The sequence below is a fragment of the Mauremys reevesii genome, linkage group 1, assembly GCF_016161935.1.
Source record: "Mauremys reevesii isolate NIE-2019 linkage group 1, ASM1616193v1, whole genome shotgun sequence".
Classification (NCBI taxonomy): Eukaryota; Metazoa; Chordata; order Testudines; family Geoemydidae; genus Mauremys; species Mauremys reevesii.
In genome coordinates, this window is record NC_052623.1 from 335,783,114 (window position 1) to 335,810,308 (window position 27,195).

The 27,195-nt window shown below is 43.5% G+C and overlaps 1 protein-coding gene across 5 annotated transcripts in view; it reads left to right on the forward strand.

The window, feature by feature from the left end:
• The window catches only part of NAPEPLD (N-acyl phosphatidylethanolamine phospholipase D), a 54,577-nt gene that overhangs the window by 3,079 nt on the left and 24,303 nt on the right, over positions 1 to 27,195 (forward strand). Inside the window, exon 1 of one of the 5 annotated variants that reach the window (XM_039519417.1) lies at positions 19,077 to 19,215. The exons of 1 other annotated variant lie outside the window; for it this stretch is intronic. Coding sequence is in view for 2 of the 4 variants with exons in the window: in XM_039519413.1 (XP_039375347.1) it covers positions 20,271 to 20,461 (191 nt within the window). In the remaining 2 variants the exon portion in view is untranslated. Of the gene's footprint in view, positions 1 to 19,076; positions 19,216 to 19,789; positions 20,109 to 20,189; positions 20,462 to 27,195 lie in introns of those variants that run through there. 3 more of the 5 variants (XM_039519416.1, XM_039519414.1, XM_039519413.1) reach the window with 3 other exon arrangements.

The following is a 27,195-nucleotide window of genomic DNA, read 5'->3' on the forward strand; positions in this document are numbered from 1 at the left end:
TCAGTGTCATAGGGAGATTCATGTGAGGGGAGGGTAGCTTCACTTAAAATTAGCCACTGGGGGAGGGATTACATGAGAAGAGCAATATCCTATATCACCTACCTCCTTCCCAACCCTACCAAGGGAGGCCCCCCCTTCCCTGCATTCCCTGAGGCTTCAGAGCGGTTAATTCAGTGGTTCTCAAACTTTTGTACTGGCCACCCCTTTCACATAGCAAACCTCTGAGTGCGACTCCCCGCCCCCTTATAAATTGAAAACACTTTTTTATATATTTAACACTATTATAAATGCTGGAGGCAAAGCGGAGTTTGAGGTGGAGGCTGACAGCTCATGACCCCCAGTAATAACCTCATGACCCCCTGAGGGGTCCCAACCCCCAGTTTGAGAACCCCTGGGTTAATTTAATTTTAGCACCCTGTGTCCATTCACATGAATGTGTTATTTTGAGCATTTCAGTTTTCACAACATAGGCTCATCCCAGATTCTGGACAAGCTCAAATGCTCAGTTTGTGGAGTATGTACATAAGCTATAGTAAAGACAAACCCACAGTAACAGTTTGTGAGGGACCCCATGGAGCCAGTCTCTAGGAAACAGATAAATGCATGGAGGTTAAGTCCATTAATGACTATTAGCCAGGATTGTCGGTAGACAGGATACTGGGCTGGATGGACCTTTGGTTTCATAGAATCATAGAATCATAGAATTCAAGATCAGAAGGGACCATTATGATCATCTAGTCTGACCCCCTGCAAGATGATGCAGGCCACAGCGCCACCCACTCCTCCTTTAGCGAGCCCCCCCCCCCTGCCCAGGAGAAGAGAAAAAAAAAAAACCCCAGCCAATCTTCCCCCCTCCTTGAAAGAAAATCTCTCCCCAAATATGGCGGGGCGGTGGCTGAACTGAGCAGCAGCATCTCTCCTCTTCTCCAGCCATAAAAAAAAAAATCATCATATCATTGACCACCCATTGTACTATTGTGGCATGTGTGACATTTATTGACCTATTTTGACTTATCTCATATATCCATCTCCATATAATCTTATAAAAATTAATCTTAATTAAATGGTCCTTCCTTCTTCCCTTCCTTTCCCCCTCTGTTCCAGTATTGTATTCCTCTGATGGTTAGATCTGAAACCTTATTTCCTTGCCTAATTTCTGCTCCTGAATTTTCTGACTGACATTTATATCCCCGTGTCCCTTGTGTCCACACTGAGCTCTCTCCCCTCCCTTCCTCTCTCTTCCTATATTTATCCTATGCAATCATATCTCCTCTTATCCTCTTCTTCTTATCCTTCTTTTGTTAAAAAAACCGAGCTCCTCAATCACTCCTTCTTCCATTTCATACGACAGCTTCCTTTCCTTTCTTCATTCTAGTCTCCCTTTCTTTCCATTCTTCATTCTGATTTCAAACATTTCAAACACAAACAGAAAAACAATACTCACACAATATGTCTCACCAACGCTCTATACCTTATATTATAGCTAGAGCCTTCCCTTACCTTATCCCCCACATGAACGCCAAGAAGATATTAATCCCATATTATGATAGCTTTTTATCATCATCCATTCACATCCTCACGATCAAGGTCCTCCTCCTCTCCTTTTCCCCTCCTCCCCCTCTCTCCTCCTTAACTCTTCCCAGCTTATTACCCATCCTAAAATGTTAGTCATCCCTAAATGCATGCCCTAAACCTCTAACTTACATCTTTCATCCTTCACTAATACTCCTCCACTCCTCCATACTCCAATCCCCTGGAGGATATCCCAAACCTTTCCCCAACCAATCCCTCCTTGCTTACTTGGCAATCTCATCATCTTTATCAGCCTCCAGCCCTCTGCTAAGCCCAATAAGCATGAATATAAATAGATTGAATACAAAAAAACTGAAACTGAACTGACTCCTGAGGAACTCCACTGTCCTCCCTCCTGACCCTTCCTCCTTCCCCTCTCCCCTTCTCCCTCTCCCCCTCTTCATTTTCCTTTTTTCTTAACCATTTTTTCATTTTTCTTTTTCTTTTTTCATCATTAATTCAAAATTCTTCATGTATCTCAAATCATTTCAATAATCTTTACTTTAATCATATAAAATTAATCCATTCTGATCTCTGAATCTCTTACAATCTGGTCAAAGAAGAATCAGGTTCTAATCTGGAATCTACCTTTAACTGGCCTCATGCTCCTCATGCCCCCAACCACCATTTCTTTGCCATCTTTTGACTTCTCTTTTTTTTATTTTTTTTAAGACTTTTTTACTACTACTACATAACTAACATGCCTGTAACATATATAAAGTTACTTTTTTTCTTTTTTCCTTCTTGGAACATCATTTATATATTCTTTTATTTAAAATTTATCCAAAATTTAGATATTTATATCAAGACATATTCCATCAAGCCAATTATACTCACTTTTCATTCCTTATTCTTCTCATTTGAAGATTATTCAAGCCTAGCTTACTTACTTCCTCTAATTCAGTTCCTAATCTACTCTATCTTCTCTACCCTTCATTCCTATCCCATTCTCTCATTCATCCCACCTTCCTCATTCCCTCTCATTTCTCTTCTCAGCAATTAAATTAAACCATCCTATAAGATTATCCCATATCTCCATTCCCTTTTCCCAATCTCACTTCTTCTTTTTCTTTTTTTTTCTTTTTCTTTTTTATTCTTTTTCTTCTTTCTTTTTTTCCTATTTATTATCCTTAAATCGCTTGCCTTCTCCACTCCTTCTCTTTCATTTGCTCCAGGTTTCCCTTCACTGCTTCTCCTCAGGTTTGACCCAGTATGGCCATTCTTATGTTCTAACCTAAATTAACCCAAAGTTATGGAGACAGATATGAGTCAAGGAAGCCAGCAGAGTATCAGAAACCTGGAAAAATCTCTGACTGGATGGGCTCGGGCGTTTGGTCACAAGCTGAGGTGGTCCAAAAGTTTTGGATTTTTTTTAAGCAGAATTTTTTTATTGTTTCTTTAAATAATCAAAAACAGCAAGCAGCAAATATTTGGCCCCACACTTCTGAAACCCCAAACCATATTCAGGTTTTGGCAGACTAATTTCAGCTTTTCAATTAAAAAACCCACAACAAATTTTGAAGGAAAGCAGACATTGTCCGTGAATTTTTTCTGCTTTTTAAAAACCCCTAGTTTTCGATCCAAAAAAAGTTTTGATGGAAAATATTTGTCCAACTCTTTTAATGAGCTTTAGTGCCTTTTAGCACTAGCTGATGCTGAGAACTTGTGATACTTTGTAAAGAAGTTTTCTCAAAACTGGGTTTGTGCTGAGATGCGGAAGGTTTATTTTTCCCAAGGCCGCCCGTGGCGGGGAGCAAGTGGGGCAATTTGCCCTGGGCCCCGCAGGGGCCCACACGAGAATATAGTATTGTATAGTATTGCAATTTTTTTTTATGGAAGGGGCCCCCAAAATTGCTTTGCCCCAGGCCCCCTGAATCCTCTGGGCAGCCCAGGGCTTTTGTTAATAATGTTACCCTTTTTTGATCCAAGTGGTTAGCCAATACTTAGCTATAGCAGACCTGGTAGTCTACTTATAACATTAGTTGTATCCTATAGGTAATAGATGATGTGATGGGATTTACAGCCCCCACAATAGGTTAAAAGGAATCATCATCATAGTCATGTTCCTATTATGCCTCTGGCATTTAGGGCAGTGACGAGGCTCCTCCACTCCTGTCTGTTTCTGGCAAGTCTTTCAATGGTTCCCCAGCTGTGCCCCAGGTTTTTCAGCTCGGCTTCCACAGCTCTTCGCCATGTTGTTTTCGGGCGGCCTCATTTTCGCTTGCCTTCAGGTGTCCATCTTATTGCTACTCTGCTGATGGAATCAGTTTCCATCCAAAGCACATGACCAATCCATCTCCAGCGCCTCCTGGCAATGATGGTGCTCAGATCCTCTTGGCTGCACTGTGTCAACAGATCTTGGTTTGAGATTGCTCTGGGCCAAAAGATACAGGGGATTTTTCTGAGGCAGGTTGTATGGAATGAAGACAGTTTGGACATGTCATACTTTCTCAGTATTCTGCACTATAAAGTACTGTTGAAAGTACGCAACTCTGATAAATCTTGAGTTTGGTTTTGGTGGTGTATTTTGATGATTTCCAGACTGTATTTAAGCTCCTGAAGGTGTTCCTGGCTTTATTGATTTTGTTCGGGATGTCCTGGCTTGTTCCAACATCCTGGCTGTTGGTGCTGCCCAAGTATGTGAATGTTTCTACATTGGTGAGAACATAATCCTCTATCTGCACTGGTGATGGTGAGGCAATATTAAAGGTCATGATAGCTGTCTTATTGTGGTTGATTTTCAATCCAATTTGCTGGCTGAATTCGTTGAGTCGAGTTGTTTTTTCTTGTATATGGTGTTGGGTATATGATAGGAGAGTGACATCATCTGCAAAGTTCAGTCTTCAAGGGATGAGAAGAGTGTCCATTTAATACCTCTTGGCATGTCTTCTGTTGTACGCCACATTGCCCAGTCAATGGCAATGTTGAAGAGGACTGCAGACATGACACACCCCTGACATAGTCCTGTTTTGACTTCAAAACTGAGCTCACTGTGATTAACACTGCATGTAAAGTTGAAATAGAAGCTTTTGATGATGTTGATTATACAGAAAGGAATTCCATATGCCCACAGAATGTGCCATAGGCTGGTCCTGTGAAAACCTTCTCAAAGTCTATAAAATTCATGTAGAGTTGCCGTTGCCATTCTAAGCACTGTTCTATTATGTTTCGTAGAGTGAAGATCTGGTCTGTGCATCCATGCCCTTTCTAAAAACCAGCTTGCTCTTTTCTGAGAACGCTATCAACTGCCTCTGATGTACACTGGACTATGATCTTACACAATACTTTGCTTGGCACAGATAAAAGTGTGATGCCACGCCAATTATTACAATCACTGAGAGTTCCTTTCTATGGTATCTTCACTATAACCCCATTGGTCCACTCATCTAGCACTTTTTCCCTTTACCAAACTGATGTAAACAGAGGGGCCAGGATAGATGCTGCTAATTTAGGATTTACCTTGAACAATTCTGCATTCAAGTTACTCTAGCCAGGAGCTTTCCCATTTTTTAAGGATTTGATGGCTTGAATGATCTCTTCCTTAGTTGGGGTGTCTGTGTTGATATCAAGATCTTCTTCTGACTCCTAGATGTTTGCTTCCTCTTTAGGTGGTTCCCTGGTCAGCAATTCTTTTAAATGCTCTATCCAGTGCATTTCTTGTTCTTTTTCAGTTGTTAGTAGGTGTTCTTGTTTGTTCCTGATGAGAGTGTTTGTTGTTGTCTGCCGTTAACCACTGATAAGCCACGTGATTTTGTAGAGAGTCCCTTGTTCACTGCAAGCAGCCGCATCCTCTGCTTGTGTTGCCAGATTATCAATATAATGCCGTTTGTCCACTCACAAGGCATTTGACTTCTCGGTGTGCCTTGCTATACTGCTCATGGTATTTGTCCTTTAGCTTCTGGAATTCTGTGTCTAAAACTTTTTTCTTCCGGGCTCATCTGGTTTCTATGGTGTTTCACGTGCTGTGTGTAACCCACTCCTTCCTTCTCTTCTACCTGTAGCCTAGACAGACTTCATTGCTCTGTTTATAAATTGCTGTTGCTTTGTTCCACTTCTTGTTGATCTCCTCATCTGCATTCCCCTCCTCTTCATCCAGGTCTGCAAGTGCATGAAACCTGTTATTTAACTGCAGAATGAAGGCTTTCTGTTTCAAGGGACTTTAACTTGTCAATATCATACGGTCTATGTCCCTTGTTTGGTGGACCCACACTTCCCAGTTTTAGCTTGATGGAGGCTGTCATAAGATGGTGGTTGCTGTGAACATCTGCACCCCTTCTGACTTTCACATCTGTCAGTGAAAGTTGCCATTGACCATATCATGATCAATGGCAAATCTGGTTCTTATCTCTGCCATTTGGAGAACACCATGTCAGCCTGTGAATTTCACGGTGTTCAAATAGGGTTCCGCCGATGATTAGGTCATTCACATTACAGAAATCAACAAACCTTTCTCCATTTTCATTCATGGTGCCACACCCATGTCTTCCCATTGCTCTGTTGTTGTGTGTTATCCTTACCAACCTTGGCATTCAGGTCTCCCATGATGACAGTTAGGTCATGGAGTGGTACTCTCTCTAACTCCGCCTGTAGTGTAAGGTAGAATTTGTCCTTTACTTCATCACTGTCTTTTATCAGAGTATAGCACTGAATCAGGGTGATATTATTATGTTTCCCCTTCAGTCTGGCTCTCATAAGTCTCCTTCTGATGGATTATCACCGGCCGAGAGACTGCAAAGACTCAGGAAGAGGCCACGTAGAAGCAAAGACGACATGCTGCATGAAGTAATGCAGCAGTCACTTAACGAGAATCTAAAAGTGCAGGAGTGGAGGGAGAGTGAAAGGAGGATCCACCAGCAGAATGTGGATCGCCGGCAGAAAAGCGCAGAGCTCTGGCAGCAAAGCACGGATCGGCTGATAAGCATCATGGAGCGCCAAGCGGAGTCAATCCAGGTGCTCATAGGCATGCAGGTGGAGCACTACCGAGCCCCCCCCCGCAGCCCTTGTCCCAAAACTCTTTTTTTCCCTTGTGCCCCCATGTCGCCTCCATCCCACTTTCCTCAACATCTGGGTTCTTATCACCACCAGGTGTCTTCAACACCTGTAGCTTCACCCCTCAGCCCTGAAAACTACAACCCTTACCCACTGCACTCAACCCCTATCACCATGCAGTATAGCCATCCTGAAGTGCAGCACTCATTGCACAGCACTCCAGACAGGAAGGCTGAGTATAACAGGACATACGCAAATCTGTGATTGTACCGTCCCCACCTCACCTCCTTGCCCTTTCTGCAGGGGCAGCTCTAGGCATTTTGCCTCCCCAAGCATGGCAGGCAGGCTGCCTTCGGACCCTCCGCAGGCAAGCCGCCGAAGGCAGCCTGCCTGCCGCCCTCGCGGCACCGGCAGAGCGCCCCCCGCGGTTTGCCGCCCCAAGCACGCACTTGGCGTGCTGGGGCCTGGAGCCGCCCCTGCCTTTCTGTTTCCCAAGCAGTTGTGTTTCTTTTCAATAAATGGATTTTTTTGGCTTTGAAAACATTCTTTATTAGTGCATAAAGTAAAAAATACCTTAGCCCAGGAGAACAACAGACACTGCAAGTCAGCGTAGCAAACAGATTCCTACTAACATTAGAACCACTGCACTTCACTCCTGTGCAGGGCATCAGACATTACTGGTGGCTTTCAGCCTCAAACTGCTCCCTCAAAACATGCCTAATCCTTGCAGCCCCGCACTGGGCCCCTCTAATAGCCCTGCTCTCTGGCTGCTCAAATTCAGCCTCCAGCTGTTGAACCTCCAAGGTCCATGTCTGGGGGAATCTTTCACCCTTCCCTTCACAAATGTTATGGAGGGTACAGCACACAGATATAACTGCAGGGATGCTGTCTTCAGCCAGGTCCAGCTTCCCATACAGAGAGCACCAGTGGCCAGAATGGGAAGAGGTGCTCTGTGGGATAGCTGCCCATAATTCACCACTCCCAATGCCGTTATAAGTGCCGCAAATTGTGGCCATGCCGGTGCGCTTGCAGCTGTCAGTGTGGACAGACTGCAGCGCTTTCCCTACTGTGCTCTCCGAAGGCTGGTTTAACTCAAAGCGCTCTACATCTGCAAGGGTAGCCATGCTCCTACTTTGCCTTTTTTTTGTATCTGATAAGCTACAATGTGTGCCAAACAAATGGAGAGGGATAGGAATCCATGTAATCCATTAAGTAGGTTCAGCAAATTCAGATTATTGGTTCCTACTTTCTGACTGACTTCAGTTACCACACAGACAATGATTGCAGTGCTGCATGTGATTATATTAACCCATATATGGCTATCAATCACACTGATAGTCTGTTTATCTTGACATGGCTACCCTTTACATTATGTAATGTATTTATTTTATTTTGCAACATTTTGTCCCAGTCAGGGATAATAATTAAACCAGAACACTTTTAGAACTTCCTGCCAGATGTATGCTATGCCAAATCTCAGCTTTGCTTTGTGACTTTCCCACAATTTTCTGCAAGAATATGCCATTGTTTCCGTTCTTGGCTTTCTACCAGTCACACCATTTATACCTCGTCTTTTGTTTTTCAATTACAATTTGAGCCCTAGAGGCAAGTATTTACTATAATTGTAGATGTATAATCACCGAGGGTTTATTAATCACCTCTAAACTCCCACGAGTTTTATAAACTGTTCTTTTCAATTATATTACAAGGATTATAGCAATCCCTGACTGAATGAAGAAAATAATACTTGGCACTTGCATCCAGTTTTTTTTGTCTATAGTTCTCTAAGGCCCTGATCCCTTGCTGAAAATTGTACGGGTAGATCCCATCTACATAAAGCCCCACTCATGTCAAGGGAGAGCTGCATGGATGAAGATGTCCTCCCACACAGTTTGTAGTGCTGGCTCAGGGCCCTACGTGATTTACACCCGCAGGTAGGAATTCTTATCCACATTTTACACACAAGGATAGTGAGACATAGGGCTTGATCCAAAGCCCACAGAAGTCAATGAAGAAAAAAAAACCCTCCTGTTTACTTCAATGGTTTTGGCTCAGGCCTCTAGAGAGACTAAGTGACGTGCACAAGGTGAGGGTGGGCAGAGTCAGAAATGGAATAAAGTTTTCTGTCTCTGAGTCAGCTGTTTAATACACTGGATCACAATGCCCTGTAAAGTAAATTAGAGTATTACAATTCATTCCATTTTCAAGTATGTGATTGTTTTGGTAGAAACAGCAGCCTGGGCTCATCCCTACCATCTGCTTTCAGTTCCTGCACTATTAAATTAGATTTTAAGGTCAGAATAGACAACTGTGATAATCTAGTCCAGGGGTTCTCAAACTTCATTGCACCCTTCTGACAACAAAAATTACTACCAGACACCAGGAGTGGGGACCCAAGCCCTAGTGCACCCAAGCCCCGCCATCCCGCGGTGGGGCAAAGCCAAAGCCCCACCTCCCCAGGCCAGAGGGCCAAAGCCGAAGCCCAAAGGCTTCAGCCCCAGGCAGGGGGCCTGTAACGTGAGCCCTGCCACCCAGGGCTGAAGCCCTCAGGCTTGGGCTTTGGCCCTGGGCTCCAGCAAGTCTAAGCCAGTCCTGGAGACCCCATTAAAACAGTGTCATGATCCACTTTGGGGTGCTGACCCCAGATTAAGAACCACTGATCTAGTCTGACCTCCTGCATAACACAGGCTGATACTTCCTGTATCAAGCCCATAACTTCTGGCTGACCTAGAGCATATCTTTTAGAAAGAGACACCCAATCTTATTTTAAGAGTCCAAGTGATGGAAAATCCCCTTCATCCTTGCTAAGTTGCACACTCTGTGCAAGGGCCGGGGACAGCTGCAGACCCTGCATTTGATGGTGAACAAGGGCTGCTCTTTCTGCTTCCCAAGAGTGCATGTTGTCCAACAGGGCAGGGAGGGTTGGACAGGTAGATTCAGGACCCTTCACCTGCCTCCCCCACAGACTCATGGTGGTCCAGATGCATCTAGAGAGAGCAGGCTGCCCCACCCTAAAGGATGATGCAAGCAATCTGCATACTGCAGACCTCAGCAAGGGATTATTGATGAGGCACCCGAGTCACCTAGTCTCTTCCTGAGCACCCTTAGAAGAGGAGATTGTGTGTTGCTCCAAATGTGTGATGGTGACTAAATGTATTTTATCCTCTTACGGCAAGAACTGTCTCTTTTTCAGTATTTTAAAAAATGTCATGAATATCTATAACAATTCACACGTAAAAAATACTGTAATAACATTCTTGGTGTGTCCTCACACCCTGAACTCTTCTAACTCTCGTACTTCTGCTGTATATCTGCAAAATGCCTATTGCTACCTTCACAACATTTCCCAGATATGCTTCAGCTCCACTTCTGCTGAAACCTTCATCCATAGCTTCTTTATAGCTCTTTATAGCTTCTCCAATCCCAGTTCTGCAGACTCCAATTTATACACAATCCTACTGCTTGCCTTCCCATGTGTACAGAGATGTAACCAAAATACCCCATCCTTAAAAGTGCCATACGAAGAAGGAAAACTGGGGTTTGTGCCCTTTTGTCCTCTTTATGTTGTATAAACAGTCTAAGGGGTTTATTTTTTTTCCTGCTTGTTTTTACATTTGAAATTCAGGTCTTGTTTTCCCCAGAATCAGTTGTGATGACTTGAGAGGTAGCAAGATGATGGTGTCTCAGGTAAAGAGAAAATGAAACATAATTGAAGATGGAAGTTATTTTTATTTGGATTATGTTGTTTTTGTCAACACATTTAACTTAAACAGCTGAATAACACTTGTGCAAATAGGAACTTTGTTTGCTTGTTTTTTTTAAATTCAACTCCCCACTTCCTTCAATTAAACTCTGAGAATGCTCATAATCTACATTTCTGTGCCTTCAATAAGTTCTCCAGCAAAACTAAAGGAAACCACACTTGAAATTCCTGATATTTCCAAGATGAAACACAGTTTTTATTATTATTTATTTTATTTTAAAGAACACCCTCTATTACTTGTACACATCAGGAAGAACCAAAAATGGCACAAACTTGTTTGCAGGTCACTGGCTCTCCATTCACTTCAGAATCCAGTTTAAAATTGCCTTCCTGGTTTCTAAAAGCTCCCAGATTACTTCATAAACCTTGTGAACCAGAATCTGGTACCAAATTTCTACACCACATTCTGCTCCCTTAATTTATACTGCACTGAATTCTTCTCTATGAATGCAATCTGACTTTTAGTGTAATTGCGCCTTTAAAGCTCCGTCTGTCTGGAAACCTTCCTGCAATTTCTCTGTTTTATTTAAATTTTTCTCCCTTGCCTATCCTTCTTAATTACTCTTGCCTGCTGCTATTATCTTTTCTTATTTAACTTAGTCATTTCATTATCTAACTCCTGCAAAGCATTTTGGGATAAACTTTGTATTTACCTTGACATTAAACTGTATTAAGGTTTCTTCATACGTTTCAAATAAGTGTGGGGTTCTTCTCTACTTTTTCTGAAATGTCATTACCCTGAAAGGCTCAATTAAGATGCAGCATCTTTTTTTCAGTGATGAACTTTCTTTCTTTCTTTCTTTCTTTCTTTCCTTTCACTTACTCAATATCCCAGCTGTGTTGACTGAGCTCCTTGGGTCAAATTCATCCCTGGAGTTACTTTATTGTAGTCAATACAATTACACCATGGATTAATTTGACCCAAGGAGCTCAGAGAATTGCCCAAGGTCATGCAGCATGTCAGTAGCTCAGACAGGATTAAAATAGAGAAGCCTCCAGATTTCCCAATGTAAATTAGCCTCTTTTGATATAACTGAACCAGAAAAATTTTAGTTCGTAGGGTTGGGACAGAGGGAGAAGCGAAGAATGGTTCTTGATTCAACTGAATATTTACACATAGTGAGCTCAGTCATATTTTCCCTAAGACTATCAAGCACCCTATTTCTTTTTTCACAATGGCTCCTTTACCGTAAGTTTTCAGTCACTAATTTTTCCTACTTTTTAATTTAGCAACATGCCGTTTACTACAATCCAAAAGCTATAGTATTTAAAAAAACATGAAAATTAGCACTTAATCCTGCCTACAGTAGCTGATCTTTTTTATATGTGCCAGTATGTACCCACCTATCATAAAGCAAGACCAAGTCCATGGAGTATTATTATTGATTTTACATGGTGCTTTATAAGCATATAAAACAAAGAACCTCATTCTACTCACACTTCCACTGGTTTTACGTTGTTGGTGTAATTCTATTGACTTCAAGGATATTACCCTTGATTTACATTGATATAAGAATGTAGCGAGGTAATCACCCTGCTCCAGCCCCGGAAGGGTGAAAGCAGCCCTGGAGAGGGCTGCAGCAGAGTAAGAGGGATTAAGAACAGCTGGGGAAGCTGAGTGGGTAGCTGACCACAACTGTGGCTGGTTTAATGAGGGCCCAGCTGGCCCTTATAAGAGGGCTGTGGGATAGAAACTAAAAAGACAGTCTCTCTCTAGCTGTTGAGAGGGATGGACCTGGCTTCTAGGAACTGAGCAGGGTACCTAAAGTGGAGCAGGGCTGGGGAAAGGCCAGAGGAGATGGGGAGCTCTGGCTTGGAAAACCCCCAGGCTGCAGGCCTTGTTAAAGGCCAAGAAGGGTACTGGGGTTGCAGAGGGGCAGCCCAAGGGTGGGCAGAGACAGCAGGTCCAAACCCTCCTTACCAATGATGAATGGCAATTATACTGCAGTCTGCCCCACTGAATGGGGGCTAGATAGTGACTGGCAGTAGCCCGAGACTGAGGTGGCTGGTCAACTGGGGGAAAAAATAATTTAAGGGTGTGCCTATGCTGCACAGTTAACCCAAGTGATTGGCACTGAGCACCTGGCTTAGCTTCACCTGAGTGTGAGCATCCCCACTGCAGAGACCTGAATTACAGGGTCCTCATGCTTTCTGTATTCATGCAGTGTATGTGTGGGGGCATACACTACATTTTTGTGCTGAGATGCTTTTGGATTCTTCTTCTGCACTTGGCACATTTGACTAGGAAAAACTGGTCTGTCTTTAAGGGTAAATTGTGGGAAGTCATTGGTGGTGTCATAAACAGTTAGTTAAGGGTTAAGGTTTTTTTCTACCTGTAAAGGGTTAACAAGCAATACCTGTAAACACCTGACCAGAGGACCAATCAGGGACAAGATATTTTCAAATCCCTGTGGAGGGAAGTTTTTTTTTTCCTGTTCTTTGTTTTTAGAGAGTCTCTCTTGGGAGTTAAAGGAGTACAGACATCTTAATCAAGTCCTCCCAGGTTTCTGCAATAAATTCTTCTATTCAAGCTAGTGAGTATTAGCAAGGAACTAGTATTCTTATACTTTTATTTCTGTATTTGCAATTCTGTGTTTTGCTATAGAATTTCTTTAATTCTGTACTGTTATTGCTTTTACTGAGAAAGAAGGGAGGGGGAATTCTCTCCAAAAATTGATAAGTTTAGACCCTGGGTATTGTTCTATCTTGGTATTACAGAGACAGTTTCTTTTTATTCTTTAATAAATCTCTTCTGTTAAGGACTTGGTTGATCTTTCCTTGGGTAAATTCTCAGGGAAAGGGGAGGAGGGAGGTATCCCTCTGTAGTTGGTCCAGGTATCTCTCCTAGGAAAAGGGAGGGGGGAAGGAGCAGGGGGGAAATGGTTTATTTCTCCTAGGTGTAAGAACTCCATGGATTTGGGGCTCTTGGGATCCCCAAGGATTTTGGGGAAGGACTGTATCCCAGTACATGTACATTATTGGGTGGTGGCAGCTTTTACCAGATCTAAACTAGGATTTTAGTTTAGGGGAGTCCATGCAGGTCCCCATTTTGGAACCCAACAGCTCTAAGTGGGGGTGAGACCTATGACAGGTGGGCTATCAGCATACTAGTGTTTTTTTTTTTTTTTTGGCCTGTGTCCTCACTGCAAAGTGGACAGGTTGCATCCTGAGTGAAAGTGGAGCCAGATTTCTAACCTACACCCACAGATGGGTAAGCAACACTGGTCAGGTTAACTGTGCAGTGAAGACATATGGAGTCAAAGAGAAGACTTCACACCTAGGATCTGTAACAAAGGCCTTTGAGCAAAATGGAAATGAGGCTTAGGCTCATACAGAGAGTGGCTCTTTGAGAAAGGAGAGTTTCCCTGAAAGGGGGGGAACAGACTAGAGAACTCTCTAGAAGACAAACTCTTTAGTTCAGGCTGGGTCCCAAGGGTTCCTGTACTTGCTAAAATCTGAGTCTGTTCTGTTCCTGCAACTCAAGGGGGAAGCCCATCTAACTTAGCTTGTAGTGACGCATAAGAACAAATGACTCCAAACAGGTATATGGGCTATTTTGTTTTAAAATCATTTTATCTAATGCTCAGTTCCATTTGCTAAATAAAGCCACCTGTTTTAAGGAGATTCTGTCTAGTACTATACAGAGACACAGTCCTGAAAGGAAGAAAGGTGTCTAGTCGGATTGGCATGGTAATACATGGTGGACATGGACAGTGTGTTATACCCAGTTCCTGGTCTAAAAGAGGGAATTGCAAAAATCCACCCCAAGATAGGTAGACACCAGAAGGCCTACCAATTGGGGGGGGGGGGTGTCTCTCAGAGAGACCAGAAAGGGGACAGAGGTGCAATCAGCCCCATAACTGTGACAGGTCTGATCCTGAAAACAATTACAAACATGATTAACTTTAGACAGGTGAGTTATCCACTTCTATAACAAACCCTTGGCCTATGTCTGAGTTATGAAAGTCCTCAAATTGTGGTTTGAAGACCTCAAGCTGCAGAGAATCCTCCAGCAAGTGACCCGTGCCCCACACTGCAGAGGAAGGTGAAAAACCTCCAGGGCCTCTGCCAATCTGCCCTGGAGGAAAATTCCTTCCCGACCCCAAATATGGCGATCAGTTAAACCCTGAGCATGTGGGCAAGACTCACCGGCCAGCACCCAAGAAAGAATTCTCTGTAGTAACTCAGATCCCATCCCATCACAGACCACTGGGTATACTTACCTGCTGATAATCAAAGATCAGTTGCCAAATTAATTGCCAAAATTAGGCTATCCCTTCCATAAACTTATCAAGCTTAGTCTTAAAGCCAGATATGTCTTTTGCCCCCACTACTCCCCTTGGAAGGCTGTTCCAGAACTTCACTCCTCTAATGGTTAGAAACCTTCATCTAATTTCAAGTCTAAACTTCCTAGTGTTCAGTTTATATCCATTTGTTCTTGTGTCCACATTGGTATACTAAATTTAAATAATTCCTCTCCCTCCCTAATATTAATCCCTCTGATATATTTATAAAGAGCAATCATATCCCCCCTCAACCTTCACAATGGTCCCTTCTGACTTTAAAGTCTGTGAGTCTATCCCATTGATTTCTAGGGTGAAATTCTGGCTTCACTGAAGTCAGTTGCAAAAATCCCATTGACATAAATGGAGCCAGGATTTCACCTCTATGATCTAGAACTGTAATGGGATTGCTCAATGCATAAAACATGTCCCTCCATACTTTCAGAATCAGAGCCTAAGGTCAAACTTTGATATGGTGCTCAGAGAGCCATGCTGCATAGCAGTTAGTGAACTTGACCTCCAGCCCCTTGTCTCTTTGTCAGGGCAGAACAGGTGCCTGGTTCCTGACTCTAAATCAGGAATATTTTGGCTTCCATCTGTGTCTGGGTCTTTGGCCATAAGGGGGGTATGGATACCAACCTCGAGGATGTATTTAAGATCATAATAGTTACAAACCATCTCAGTCAAGCATTCACGCAATCCTCAAGAAATACTCTCTTAAATAAATGTGATTATTGTAAGCACAATTAAGATTTTGCTTATAACATTTCTAAGGGAGACATCTTCCAGTAATACACTGACAGAAGCAAAGCAGTTTAATTCTCATCTCTTTCCCCCAGTTAAAGCAGTATAATGTTGAATGATTTATATCTCATAATTAAAACATTCATAACAACCTAGCTGTGCAAATAGCCGGTCTATATTAATACATGTTCTTATTGCTGTTTCCCATATCCTACCTCCTCTGCTTCTTCCTACTGTTTGTTATACCTGTTGTATCTTGTCTTTAATTATAAGCTGAAGTGCAAAGGGTAGGGTTTGTACAGTATGCCGTACATAATGGGGCTCTAAACTTGACTAAATCTTGTAGAGACTATTGTAATCTAATAGGCAATTATTTTTTAAATTAATTTAACATGCTGTAAGCAGAGTCTGAATGAGCTCTCCCCTGACATCTAGTGGAGAGCTGTGGAAAAGGACTTCAGGAGCTGATCTCGTTTGCATGGGCACACCCACCCTGCCTAGGTGCGCAGCATAATGGGATTGCTTGCCCAAATGGTCACTTTTGGCTGGTGTGGAATCCCCAGTATCCTTATTATTGGGGCAGGAGTAATAAAGGGTTGTTAACTTTGTTTTGTGAACCAAGGGCAGCAGAACTGTAGTTGGCATTTCCCGATTGAGGGACTCATCCTCAATTAAAGGACACTCTCTCTAGGCACGGAACATGGGTTCCAAAGACCACTGAGGTGAGAAAGGGCAATAGATGTCACCTGACCCATCATCTCTTCTATGGGTAATAACAGAGCTAATTTAGACTCAACTGAAAGTCTTACTACATGCTGCAGAATCACTGATACCTAGGTCTGAATATTAGACCTGCTTTGGGATAGTATCTGATGCATGAGTGTCATAAACAGATAGTTAAGGGTTAATGTCTCTTTTACCTGTAAAGGGTTAAGAAGCTCAGTAAACCTGGCTGACACCTGACCAGAGAACTAATAAGGGGACAAAATACTTTCAAATCTTGGTGGAGGGAAGTCTTTTGTTTGTGCTCTTTGTTTGGGGGTTGTTCGGTCTCGGGACTGAGAGGGACCAGACATCAATCCAGGCTCTCCAAATCTTTCTGAATCAGTCTTTCATGTTTCAAACTTGTAAGTATAGCCAGGCAAGGCGTGTTAGTCTTATTTTTGTTTTCTCAACTTGTAAATGTTCCTTTTTGCTGAGAGGATTTTACCTGTTTGCTGTAACTTTGAACCTAAGGCTAGAGGGGCGGGGGGTTCCTCTGGGTCATAAGAATCTAATTACCCTGTAAAATATTTTCCATCCTGATTTTACAGAGATGATTTTTATGTTTCTTTTTCTTTAATTAAAAGTTTTCTTTTTAAGAACTTGATTGATTTTTTTTTCTTTCTTGTTTTAAGATCCCAGGGAATTGGGTCTGGACTCACCAGGAGTTGGTGGGGGAAAGGAAGGGGGAATGGTTAATTTCTCCTTGTGTTAAGATCCAAGGGGTTGGATCGGTATCACCAGGGACTTGGTGGAAAAGCCTCAAGGCTATCTAGGGAGGGGAAAGTTTTGGGGGGACAGGGAGTGCGCCAGACACTGGAATTCTGGCTGGTGGCAGTGTTACCGGATCTAAGCTTGTAATTAAGCTTAGAAGTGTCCATGCAGTTCCCTACATCTGTACCCTAAAGTTCAGAGTGGGGAAGGAACCTTGACAATGAGACTGCCCAGTCTCTGCTAGCAGTGAGGCTCCCCCACTAACAACTAAGAGCTGTGTTTGGAGAGAGATAGCTCAGTGGTTTGAGCATTGGCCTGTTCCACCCAGGGTTGTGAGTTCAATCCTTGAGGGGGCCACTTAGGGATCTGGGGCAAAATCAATACTTGGTCCTACTAGTGAAGGCAGGGGGCTGGACTCAGTGACCTTTCAGGGTCCCTTCCAGTTCTCTGAGGGAGGTATATCTCCATATTTTTTTTTTGTTTTAAAGTAGGGAGCTCTGAAAACATCTTGGTGCTGGTGGGGAGTGCCAGAGCAGAGCCCCATAGAGAGAGGTGGTGAGTGAGTGCCTGAGCAGCCAAGTGAGTAAGGTGCCTCATTATCCCCTCCACCAGGGTGGGAGGCAAACTCTGCAGATGCACCTCTTAACTCTAGATCTGCACTGTCCAAGGACAGCAACAATAAGTGGGGTGCAGAGAAGGGATGGGCATATTAAAGGGACTTTAAGGTTGCTGGACTTACAAACCTGAGGGGAAAAGGACACTGTCCAACTTACTTGGTGGTGGGTCTTTTGATCATGGTTTATGTTTACAAACCCTGTTTGCAGTGTTTCCCCAAATTAATGCCACATTATTTCCCTCCTTTTATTAAAAGTTTTTTGCTTCACTCAGACTCTGTGCTTGGGAGAGGGAAAGTATCGCCTCTTAGAGGTGCCCAGGGGGTGGTGTATAATTGTCCCAGGTCACTGGGTCGGGGCTCAAGCTGGTTTTGTGTTGCATTGTTGAAAAGGAACCCCTAGATACTGAACCCAACCCTTGTTACTGCCAACTCTGACTGGCAGAAGCATTACAATGCCACAAATGGTCTATGTCATGATATAACATCAACATACTGCAGCAATCTCATATCATGATATAGCATTGTCAGCATAGTACAACATTGTAATGGTCTTAGTCTAGACCAGGGGTAGGCAACATGCGACCTGATTTTCAGTGGCACTCACACTGCCCAAGTCCTGGCCACTGGTCCGGGGGGCTCTGCGTTTTAATTTAATTTTAAATGAAGTTTCTTAAACATTTTTTAAATCTTATTTACTTTATATACAACAATAGTTTAGTTATATGTTATAGACTTATAGAAAGAGACCTTCTAAAAATGTTAAAATGTATTACTGGCACGCGAAACCTTAAATTAGCGTGAATAAATGAAGACTCGGCACACCACTTCTGAAAGGTTGCCGACCTCTGGTCTAGACTAAAACAATTTTTATGGTGCATCAATGGTTCCCCCAGCCTATACGGAAAAACTGCATCAAAATCAGTATTACTTATTATTTTTAAAGGAACAATTTTTTTAGCCTGGCCCAGAGCCCCAGATTGAGTTTGCAAAATTAAGCAGTGTTGCATCATGCCTCTAATGTAAGAGTCTGGTTTGTACTGGCAAGCAGTGGGTTTACAGCTTTCCATATAGATCAGCTTTGTTGCTCAGAATGTTTGATGCTATGATTCAAACAGAGGCAGGTTATTCATGACAACTTTTTCAAGTGCTAGTTTTTATCATCATTCTTGACCCCCCTTTCTTTCTAGTGACTAGGAAATATTGTGAGGCTTCCTTTCTAGACCTACATTAATCAGCAATGACTTTTCAGGGTGATGTAGTCAGGCTGTAACTTCAGTTGCAGACCTGCTTTCTTCAGGGCTCTATTCAGACCTTGACCTTCTGATGAATGAGTAATCACACTACAGGAATTAAAAGAACGAGGAGTACTTGTGGCACCTTAGAGACTAACAAATTTATTTAAGCATAAGCTTTCGTGGGCTAAAACCCATTTCATCGGATGCATTCAGTGGAAAATACAGTAGGAAGATATAAATATACACACAGAGAACATGAAAAAATGGGTGTTGCCATACCAACTATAACTAATCAGTTAAGAGGGGCTATTGTCAGCAGGAGGAATAAAAACTTTTGAAGTGATAATCAGGATGGCTCATTTCCATTTTTTTTTTTTTTTGCTGATACAGACTAACACGGCTACCACTCTGAAACCTGACTACAGGAGTTGTCTCTACAGGTCTCTCCTAAGCAATACTACTACTTTTTTGTGTTCTTTGTGAAGTGTTTTTCCTCAAAAGGATCTAATGGTTTCAGTGTCCATGAAGCCACCTGAAGTAAGTGCCTTCCAGCTGGTGCCTGCACCCTGCACTCCTTCCTGCACCCAAACCCCTACCCCAACCTGGAGCCACCTCCTGCACCCAAACTCCCTCCCAGACCCCACACCTGCACCCCAACCCCCTGTCTCATCCCTGCCTCCCCCCATCCACCCTCCCCACTGGAGCTGCATCCCCTCCCACACCCCAACCCTCTGCCCCAGCCAGGGCTGCCCAGAGGATTCAGGGGGCCTGGAGCAAGGCAATTTTGGGGTCCCCGTTCATAAAAAAAAAGTTACAATACTATATTCTCGTGGGGTCCCCTGTGGGGCCCAGGGCCTATTGCCTCAATTGCCCCCCCGCCCCCCGGGCAGCCCTGGCCCCAGCCCTGAGTCCGCTCCCCCACTCCAAACCCTCAGGGGCTCCACAAAATCTACCAGCCCTGGGCCCACAGGAGAGTTAATCCGTCCCCGGTATCACGAGGGGCCTTTCGAGTATATTGCACCTGTTCCCCGTGGCCTGCACGCCTGTCACCACCCAGCAGCAGTGGCCTTTGCCTACTTAGCGATTTGCTGCCGGACTGGACCCCATTCCGGTCCCGGGGCTGGAGCCCAGGCCGGCTGCTTTCCTCCTCGCCAAGGGCCCTTCCTAGGGACCGCACTCCGATTCCCAAGGGCCCCTCGCTGGAAACCGGCCTTGTCCCAGGGCCTGCCCAAGGGCTCCTGGTTCCGAGTTCCCGGGGCAGGCGGGGGGTGCCCCGGGCGATGTCAGAGCGGCCCTGACACAGCGCACAGCCTCCCCCCCTCTCACTGGCCGCTGCTCCAGCGGCGCCGCTGACGCGCTCCCCACGGCCAGCGGCCTTTACCAAGATGGCCGCGGCGCCCACTACCCTCCGGGGAGCCGTCCTGGTCAAGGCAAGTGGTGGCGGAAGCAAAGCGCCTCCATATTCACTGTGGCGCAGGGGGCGACGGTAGCGAGTCCTGCGAGCTCCCTGAGCTCGGCGGGGATTCCGGGGGGGGTGATGGCTCCCGAGAGGGGGAGCCGGGTCGGGCCGCCGGCGCCGCGCAGGCGCCACCATGGTGAGGAGCAGGGCGCTGTGGAGCTGCTGCCTGGAGCTCCTGGCGCTGCCTTCAGCGGCTGGTGGTTTGTCAGGTAGGAGGCAGCAGCGTAACGGCTCCTGCTGGGGAGTCGCGGCGCAGCCGGGGGAGAGGAGCCGCCGCTGCGCCATGGAGGAGGAGGACGAGAGCGCCCGGCCGCAGCCCGAGCGGTGAGGCGAGCCCTGCCCGGGGTCTCATTGTTGCGCTGCGGGACCCAGCTCAAATGGGCTCAGCTGCTGGGCGAGGGGGCGTGGGACCGACATTGGGGTGGGGAGGGATTGGTGGCGACTCGCCCCCCGGCTCTAGGGCTGGCTTCTGTCACGGAAGTACCCAGGGCAAACCCTGCGCCTTGGAAAGGCAGCGAAGTGCATTAGGTGGCCCGCCTCCCCCCCGGGCTTTCTACCTCCCCTGCTAGCTGCAGTGTTTCAGGTCAGGCGCTTGCTCCAGGAGTGCGGGGAGAGGTTTTTAAAAACTGTAACCACGAAGCACTGACTGGCCGAGCTTGTCTCTCCCACCAGCAGAAGTTAGTCCAATGAGAGAGATTCTCACCCACCTCTAACTTTCCCGAATCACCTTTATCGTGGGCCCTGCATAGACAGCATCTTGGCACCTGCAAATCATCTTGGTCGCTCTCTCGTGCTACCCCAAAAGTTAGAAATCAGGGTTAGCGGGCTCGAGGGAAGAAGGCGGAAGAGTCAACGTATGGTGTTTTTAGAGGGTTTTTTAATTTATTTGGTTGGTTGGTTGGTTTAAAAAAATCTGTTCAAAATAATGTATTAGTTCTTGCTGCTTGTGTGGGCAAACCTTGTACCACTGGAGTAGATGACGATGGGTGATCTATAGGATTTGCCACTGGCAGCTGTGTCAATGAGTAAATGAGTTGTTTCCTGTTGATGTTCCCCCCCCCCAAAAAAAAGACATGTTTAAATCCATCTCCTTGCCAGCGCATGGTTTACTACAATCTGTTTTCAAGTGATTTGTCCATTCTAGTTTTATATCTGATTTTGCTGTTAGTTCTGTTTAGCACAGAAAGCCAGCTCCTTAAGAGAAACTGATATGGATTGCATCTAAAAAAGATGGTGCAGATTGTCTGTGTAAGTGAAAAATCTTGATTAGACCACCTATTAGTGTAGCATTAAAAAAAAAAATTGGGACCAAGAGTCTTATCTATGGCTAGTGAATGAAATCCTGGAAGAGCAGGTCCTGTTTTCTCAGTTGCTATAGTTTTATTCTCCTTTTTCATTGACATGGTAATATGCTGCAGCCTCATTCAGAAAAACATGTTATATAATCTCCTACAAACATTTGTATGCCTCACAGCATTGTTACCTTGTTCAGCATTTTCCCTATTAAAAAGAAACACTGTAAACAGATATTAGTGACAGAAACATTTTTTTCTTTTGTAGAATTCAAATGTGAAGTAGAAAAATATATTCTGTTTAACCAAATAATCTGGATGATCAGTAACTATCTAAAGTACAGATTTAAGCAAAGTATTTTTCAAATGTGATTAACTATATGCTACTAAACTCTTTTTAAACAATATCAGGAAATAAGTTTTCATGTGATGTACTCTGCCCATCAGCAAACAGAAAATCTATTTTTTTTAAATGGGCTAGCAGACACAGTAGCACAGCCAAGAAAGTGCTCTCTGTTCATATGTTTTATTTTGTTCTAAACAAGACTAACTATGGCGCCACCAAAAATTTCATGTTGGGATAAGGAAATGACTGGCCTTTAGCGTCTTTTCCCTAATAGACTTCTGAGTGCTGTCTTAACTTTTTTTTGTCTAATAGATCATAAATTAAGGGTAAAGTTTGGGGATTGATTTATTGAACAGATGAGATGCTCAGTAAAAAGTCTTGTCTCAGAAATGAGCCATAACTGAAATACCCGATATGCATATGTACTGAAATTGTCTGAAATCCAGACACCTGATATTAATCTTAGTGCCTGAAGGTGTAAAAGCCTAATTTGACTCTTCCTGGAATATAATCTCTACATTCAGAACCTCTGCCAGAGTATGAAAAAGTGGAAGGGAAGGTCAGAGACATAAGAATGTAAGGAGGTGGGATGGAGTAGAACTGCAGAAAGGGAAATAACAGTTAAATGTGCTATGGGCTTTGTCTGATGGATTTCAACCTACTTTAAAGCAAAAGGCATGTACTGCAGATGATTAAGCAACAGTCTTCACAAAACTTTTGATATCCTAATGCAACTGTTGGATATTGGTAGCTAGCTAGACTTTCAGGAATTGCCTAGAGAGAAATCTAGTGCTCTAACACTTCTCCATACATAATAAGCTAAGTGACTGAGCCAGCACCACTAATTTTCTTTTCCCTCCATCCCGGAATCACTTTTAGATTCTTTCCCTTATCTGCAACTGGTTAGGAGATTGTTTTGGCTCGGATTAATAAGCACTAGGTGCTGCAATAACAATTAGTACCTTCATGCATAACATCTGCTGTAACAGTGTTTTCTGTTTTGTTTTGGTCTTCTGTAAAATCATTCTTGGTCTTGTGTTTTCATTATTTTGTTTTTGTTAACAAATGTTAGTGAGAAGCCCAGTAGTATGGTTAGAGTACCACTGAATTCTAGCAGGGTCCCAGTTCTAATCCCCACAGCTCTCAGTATGACCTTGGTAAATCACTTGGCCATCTTGGCCCAGATCCACAAAGCTGTTTAGACTCCTAACTTCCATTAGGAAATAGCTTTGTGGGTCTGGGTGCGTGTGCCTAAGTGTAGTTGCAGGCATTGTGGGGAAAAAAGAAGGATTTAACTAAAAAACATATGTTGCATTTGATCTGAATTTTCTTGGAGAAATAAATTACAGGAATAACAAGCAAATATTATTTACTGCTTATTTGTGCTACAGAAGCACATAAAATATGCTAGGTGCTCTACAAATATATAGGAAGGCATAGTCTTGGCCATGAATAGCATATAATAATAAAAGGACAAAGCTAGACAATAGAAATAGACTGACACTACAGAGGATACAGAAAGATTTGGATAAATATATATAAAAAAAAAATAATGGTGAAGGGGCTATCCAGATAGATACAGTATTAGGGCAACATGTGCCATCATTTCCCTGCCTAGAGAATAGGCTGATAGGCTACAGTACATTTAAGAAGTCACACAGTGTACTGTATTAAAGAATAATAGTAAGATGTTGGTGTGTATGAAAAGATTTGTGTTATTAGGGCTAAATTATTATAGCTGGAGCTGGTAGCGCCATCTATATTTAAAGTTGCCCGACACTTCCCTGTTTTCAGTTGCTTATGTCCCATGCTGGGGGTGTGATTGTGTGTATGTGATTCAGCCTAAATGCGTCCGCCATTTCCAAGAATGAGATTACGGAAAAATACATTGTTTGACTGTGAAATAAACAATTGGTTTCATTGCCATTCACTGTGGTGTTAGCGATGTGCCTTTGTTGTCCCTATGGAAAAAATGCTACTTTAACATTACAGTCAGCAGCAATTATTCCTCAGATCAGTGATGTTACCCAACCATACTGAGAGTCCCACTGGAGTGTATGAAGAACGGTCCTGATTTGCAGTGATGGACACAGTGAAAATGGCAGGTTTGGTTAGGAAGGGGCAAGGTGTTCCCAGTTCCTATTGGTATCTTTTTGGGAGCAGAGTTACAGTTGTGCTGCGTGTGAAATGTCATTTAATGTCTAAATTTCTTGGTTTTTTATCATTGTGACTTGTTGTAACTGTGATGCTGCTATAAGGGAGAAGTAGGGGAGCCGTATCTCTGCATTTATTGGCCCTTCACTGAGGCTACGTCTACACTCTCGGATTTATTCGATTTTGCATAAGTTTTTTTTTAAAAAGAATTTATAAATAAAATGGGGCGCCATACTACTAAGCATTAATTGGTGGTGGTGTGCCATCATGGTCTGTCCGCGTGGCTGGATTCGTGGCGTTGGCACTGTGGTAGCTATTTAGCTATCTCCCATAGTTCCCTCCCCCCCCCCCTGGAACTTCGGGGTGTTGAGATCCCAGGATGAAATCAAAAATCAATGGTGGTTGTGGTTCTGGGTAAATGTCATGTCAGTCAGTCACTCCTTTTGGAAGGACAGCAAGCATTTCGCATTTTTTTTTTCTTTCCTTTTTTGCCTGGATAGCATGGGGCAATCATGCATGGTTTTGCTGGTTTGACTTTTTGTGACTCTCACTCTTGTGTACTAGTGTCGCTACACAGAGCGCTCACAGCAGCAGAAGCACACTTTTTGCTTTTGCATGCTTTTGAGAGATGGTAGCAGCCATATTGCACCATCCAAATGCATCATTGGAAACCCTTCCATAAATTGGAACTGATGATCAGTCCTTTTACCATCCTTTTTGCTATTGCCCCTGGCGATCAGGCTGAGGCGCAGCCAGGCCAAAAGGTAGCCATCCCTTTTTCTTTTTGTATCATTTGCATGTTTTGTGTGCCCCCCCTTGCGATCAACCAGGCAGCCAGGGCAAAAAAAAAAGGGCGCAAAAAAAAAAATATCCTCTCTTTTTAATCTAAAAATAGAATCAAATAGATATAATATAGGCATCATACTGAGAGAGATATCAAAGAGAAGAACCAGAGACAGAGCCTGCCTGAGAGAGAGCACCTCTGTGTGTATGTATGCTCTTTGCTTGGTATTGGTATGGTCTGTGCCCCTGGTACTCCTGTCTCCTCCATTCCCTTTTTCCCCCTCTTCCCCCAGCTTTGTCCCCACTTGTGTGTGATGAATTAATAAAGAAAAATAGACACACTGACAATACACACTGATGTGAGAGTGAGAGGGAAGAGAGCCTCCAGCTACAGGACATGGAGGAGTGAGACACAGAAGAGTGAGTAGGGCATCCCAGCAGCCCACCAGGGGGCCCAGCATCAGGAGAAAGGGTGGGGGGGATGGGGTTCTTCTCCCTGTTGAGTGTGATGAGTGCTATGATGAGGATGGTTACTGACCACACCATCACATCCCAACCATTAAGGCACAGGGCACCAAGGCAAACCCAGTCTGAAAAGGCAGTCCTGAGGGCTGATGATGAGGATGGATTTCCATGATTTGGATGATGGATATGACATGGCGGGAGCCATCATGTTGGGACCACCTGCAAGGAGCACGTGTATCTGTGCTGGTGGAGTGCTGCAGTGCGAGGAGAGGAAGAGTGTATCAGGTTTAAGAAGTCTTCTGGGGGTGGGCGGGGGGGGGGGGTGGGGGGGGTGGGTCTGGGTGTGACCCTGGGGTGGTGCCCTTTGACACCAGAAATTTGACAGCTAGCAATAGAATGCAACCACTTTGGAGGCTGCAGAGAACCAGAAGCTGGCAGAGAACCTTGGATAGCTGCAGTTGAGTTTTGGCTTCAGTCCTGCAGTCCCTTTGCATGAGCGCTTTGTCTTTGCTTTGCATTGAGATTCTTCTGCTCGCTGATTCTTCTTCTTTTTGCAAAAATTGATAGAACGGATTTTTTTTTGTCTGGAGATGTTCAAACGATTTGCCTGGATGGGATATTTCTGATTGATTTTTTGGACCATGCGGATTTGCCTTTTTTTGGTGCTGAACGGGCACATATTTGAAATATGGAAAAGGAGCTGCCTGCTTCCCAACTTCAAATAAACCCAAAGGTGTTCAAATCTTTGCGTTCACCCTGTGACCACTGTAGTTCAGGATGAGACTGCATTCCAGTCGTATCTGGTGCCCCGAGAGCCCTGACCGAGTCCAAACTTATATCTCGAGCACACGAGTACTAACACGATAATTTAAAATTACTTAAAATCGATATAATATGCCTCCAGGAGAAGAGTTACAGCCAATTAAATAAAGACAAGGTGTAAAAAAGTAAAAAATTTTGTGGAGTGTTTTGGCGGTTTTAAACGCCCGCCCTGAGTTTCAGAAATTAAACTGTCATGTTCACGAAGAGCGTGAGGAGTACAGAGCACTGTTGAGCATCTGCTAGTGTAACTCTCAAAGAAAAATTTGTATGTGATTTTTTTTGAATGGTTATATTGGAGAAGAGACAGCATAGTAAAACTAAAATGATAAAATAAATGGATGGATTTCTTCTGGGGAGAAAGGCATAATTAGTTGTACTTGGATACACATGTGATTAAGAGGTTATATGGTAGAAGTATGTAAAGTAGCTAATGGTTTTTATAAAATTAACTATGACCTATTTGAGTTAGTTGGACAAAACAGAGTCAGGGGACAGGTTTAAATTAAGAGAGAACATGTCAGAAAAATTTAAGGAGGTATATTACAGAGAGAAGTGAAGAGGTGGGATTGGACTTCAAACTGAAGTGGTGGAGTCATCTAGATCTAAATATGAATGTATATAAGCAACAATTGAATGACAACATACATTTAATAAATTGAAGGAGTATTAGCTATTCCCAGGCATAAAACTAACTGCTCTTACAAACTCTGATAGGTAAAGAGCTTTTTCTTCCTCAAATATCTATGGGAGAGGTTTGCATGCTAGAGTGTTTGTCCTCTTCTGGCACAAAAATGATTTTTTAAGGCATAAAAATATAAATTAGAGATGGCAGTTGCAGAGTTGGGCGTAAAAGATCTAAAGTTAAACATAAATGGACTGCTTCCTGCTCCTATATTGCTGTATAACTATACCTGTAAACCTAGGCTGCAGCACCTTTCCAAGACACTGTTTTCTAACAACGTTTTCTGGTCACAGTGATAAGAAAAAAAGTTAGAATGTGGCAGAAAGCTGTACACTAACCTCGTTCATTTTATACTATAGATGGAGCACTTAGTCCCATTTCATCTGGGATAGAACCAATTATCTTTTAATCTCATCTAATTAACCTAAAAAGTTAATCAAGCAACCATTAATACAAACTGAGGTACCTTCAGTTAACTTAGTACCTTCACGGCATCATGTACATTCACAACTTT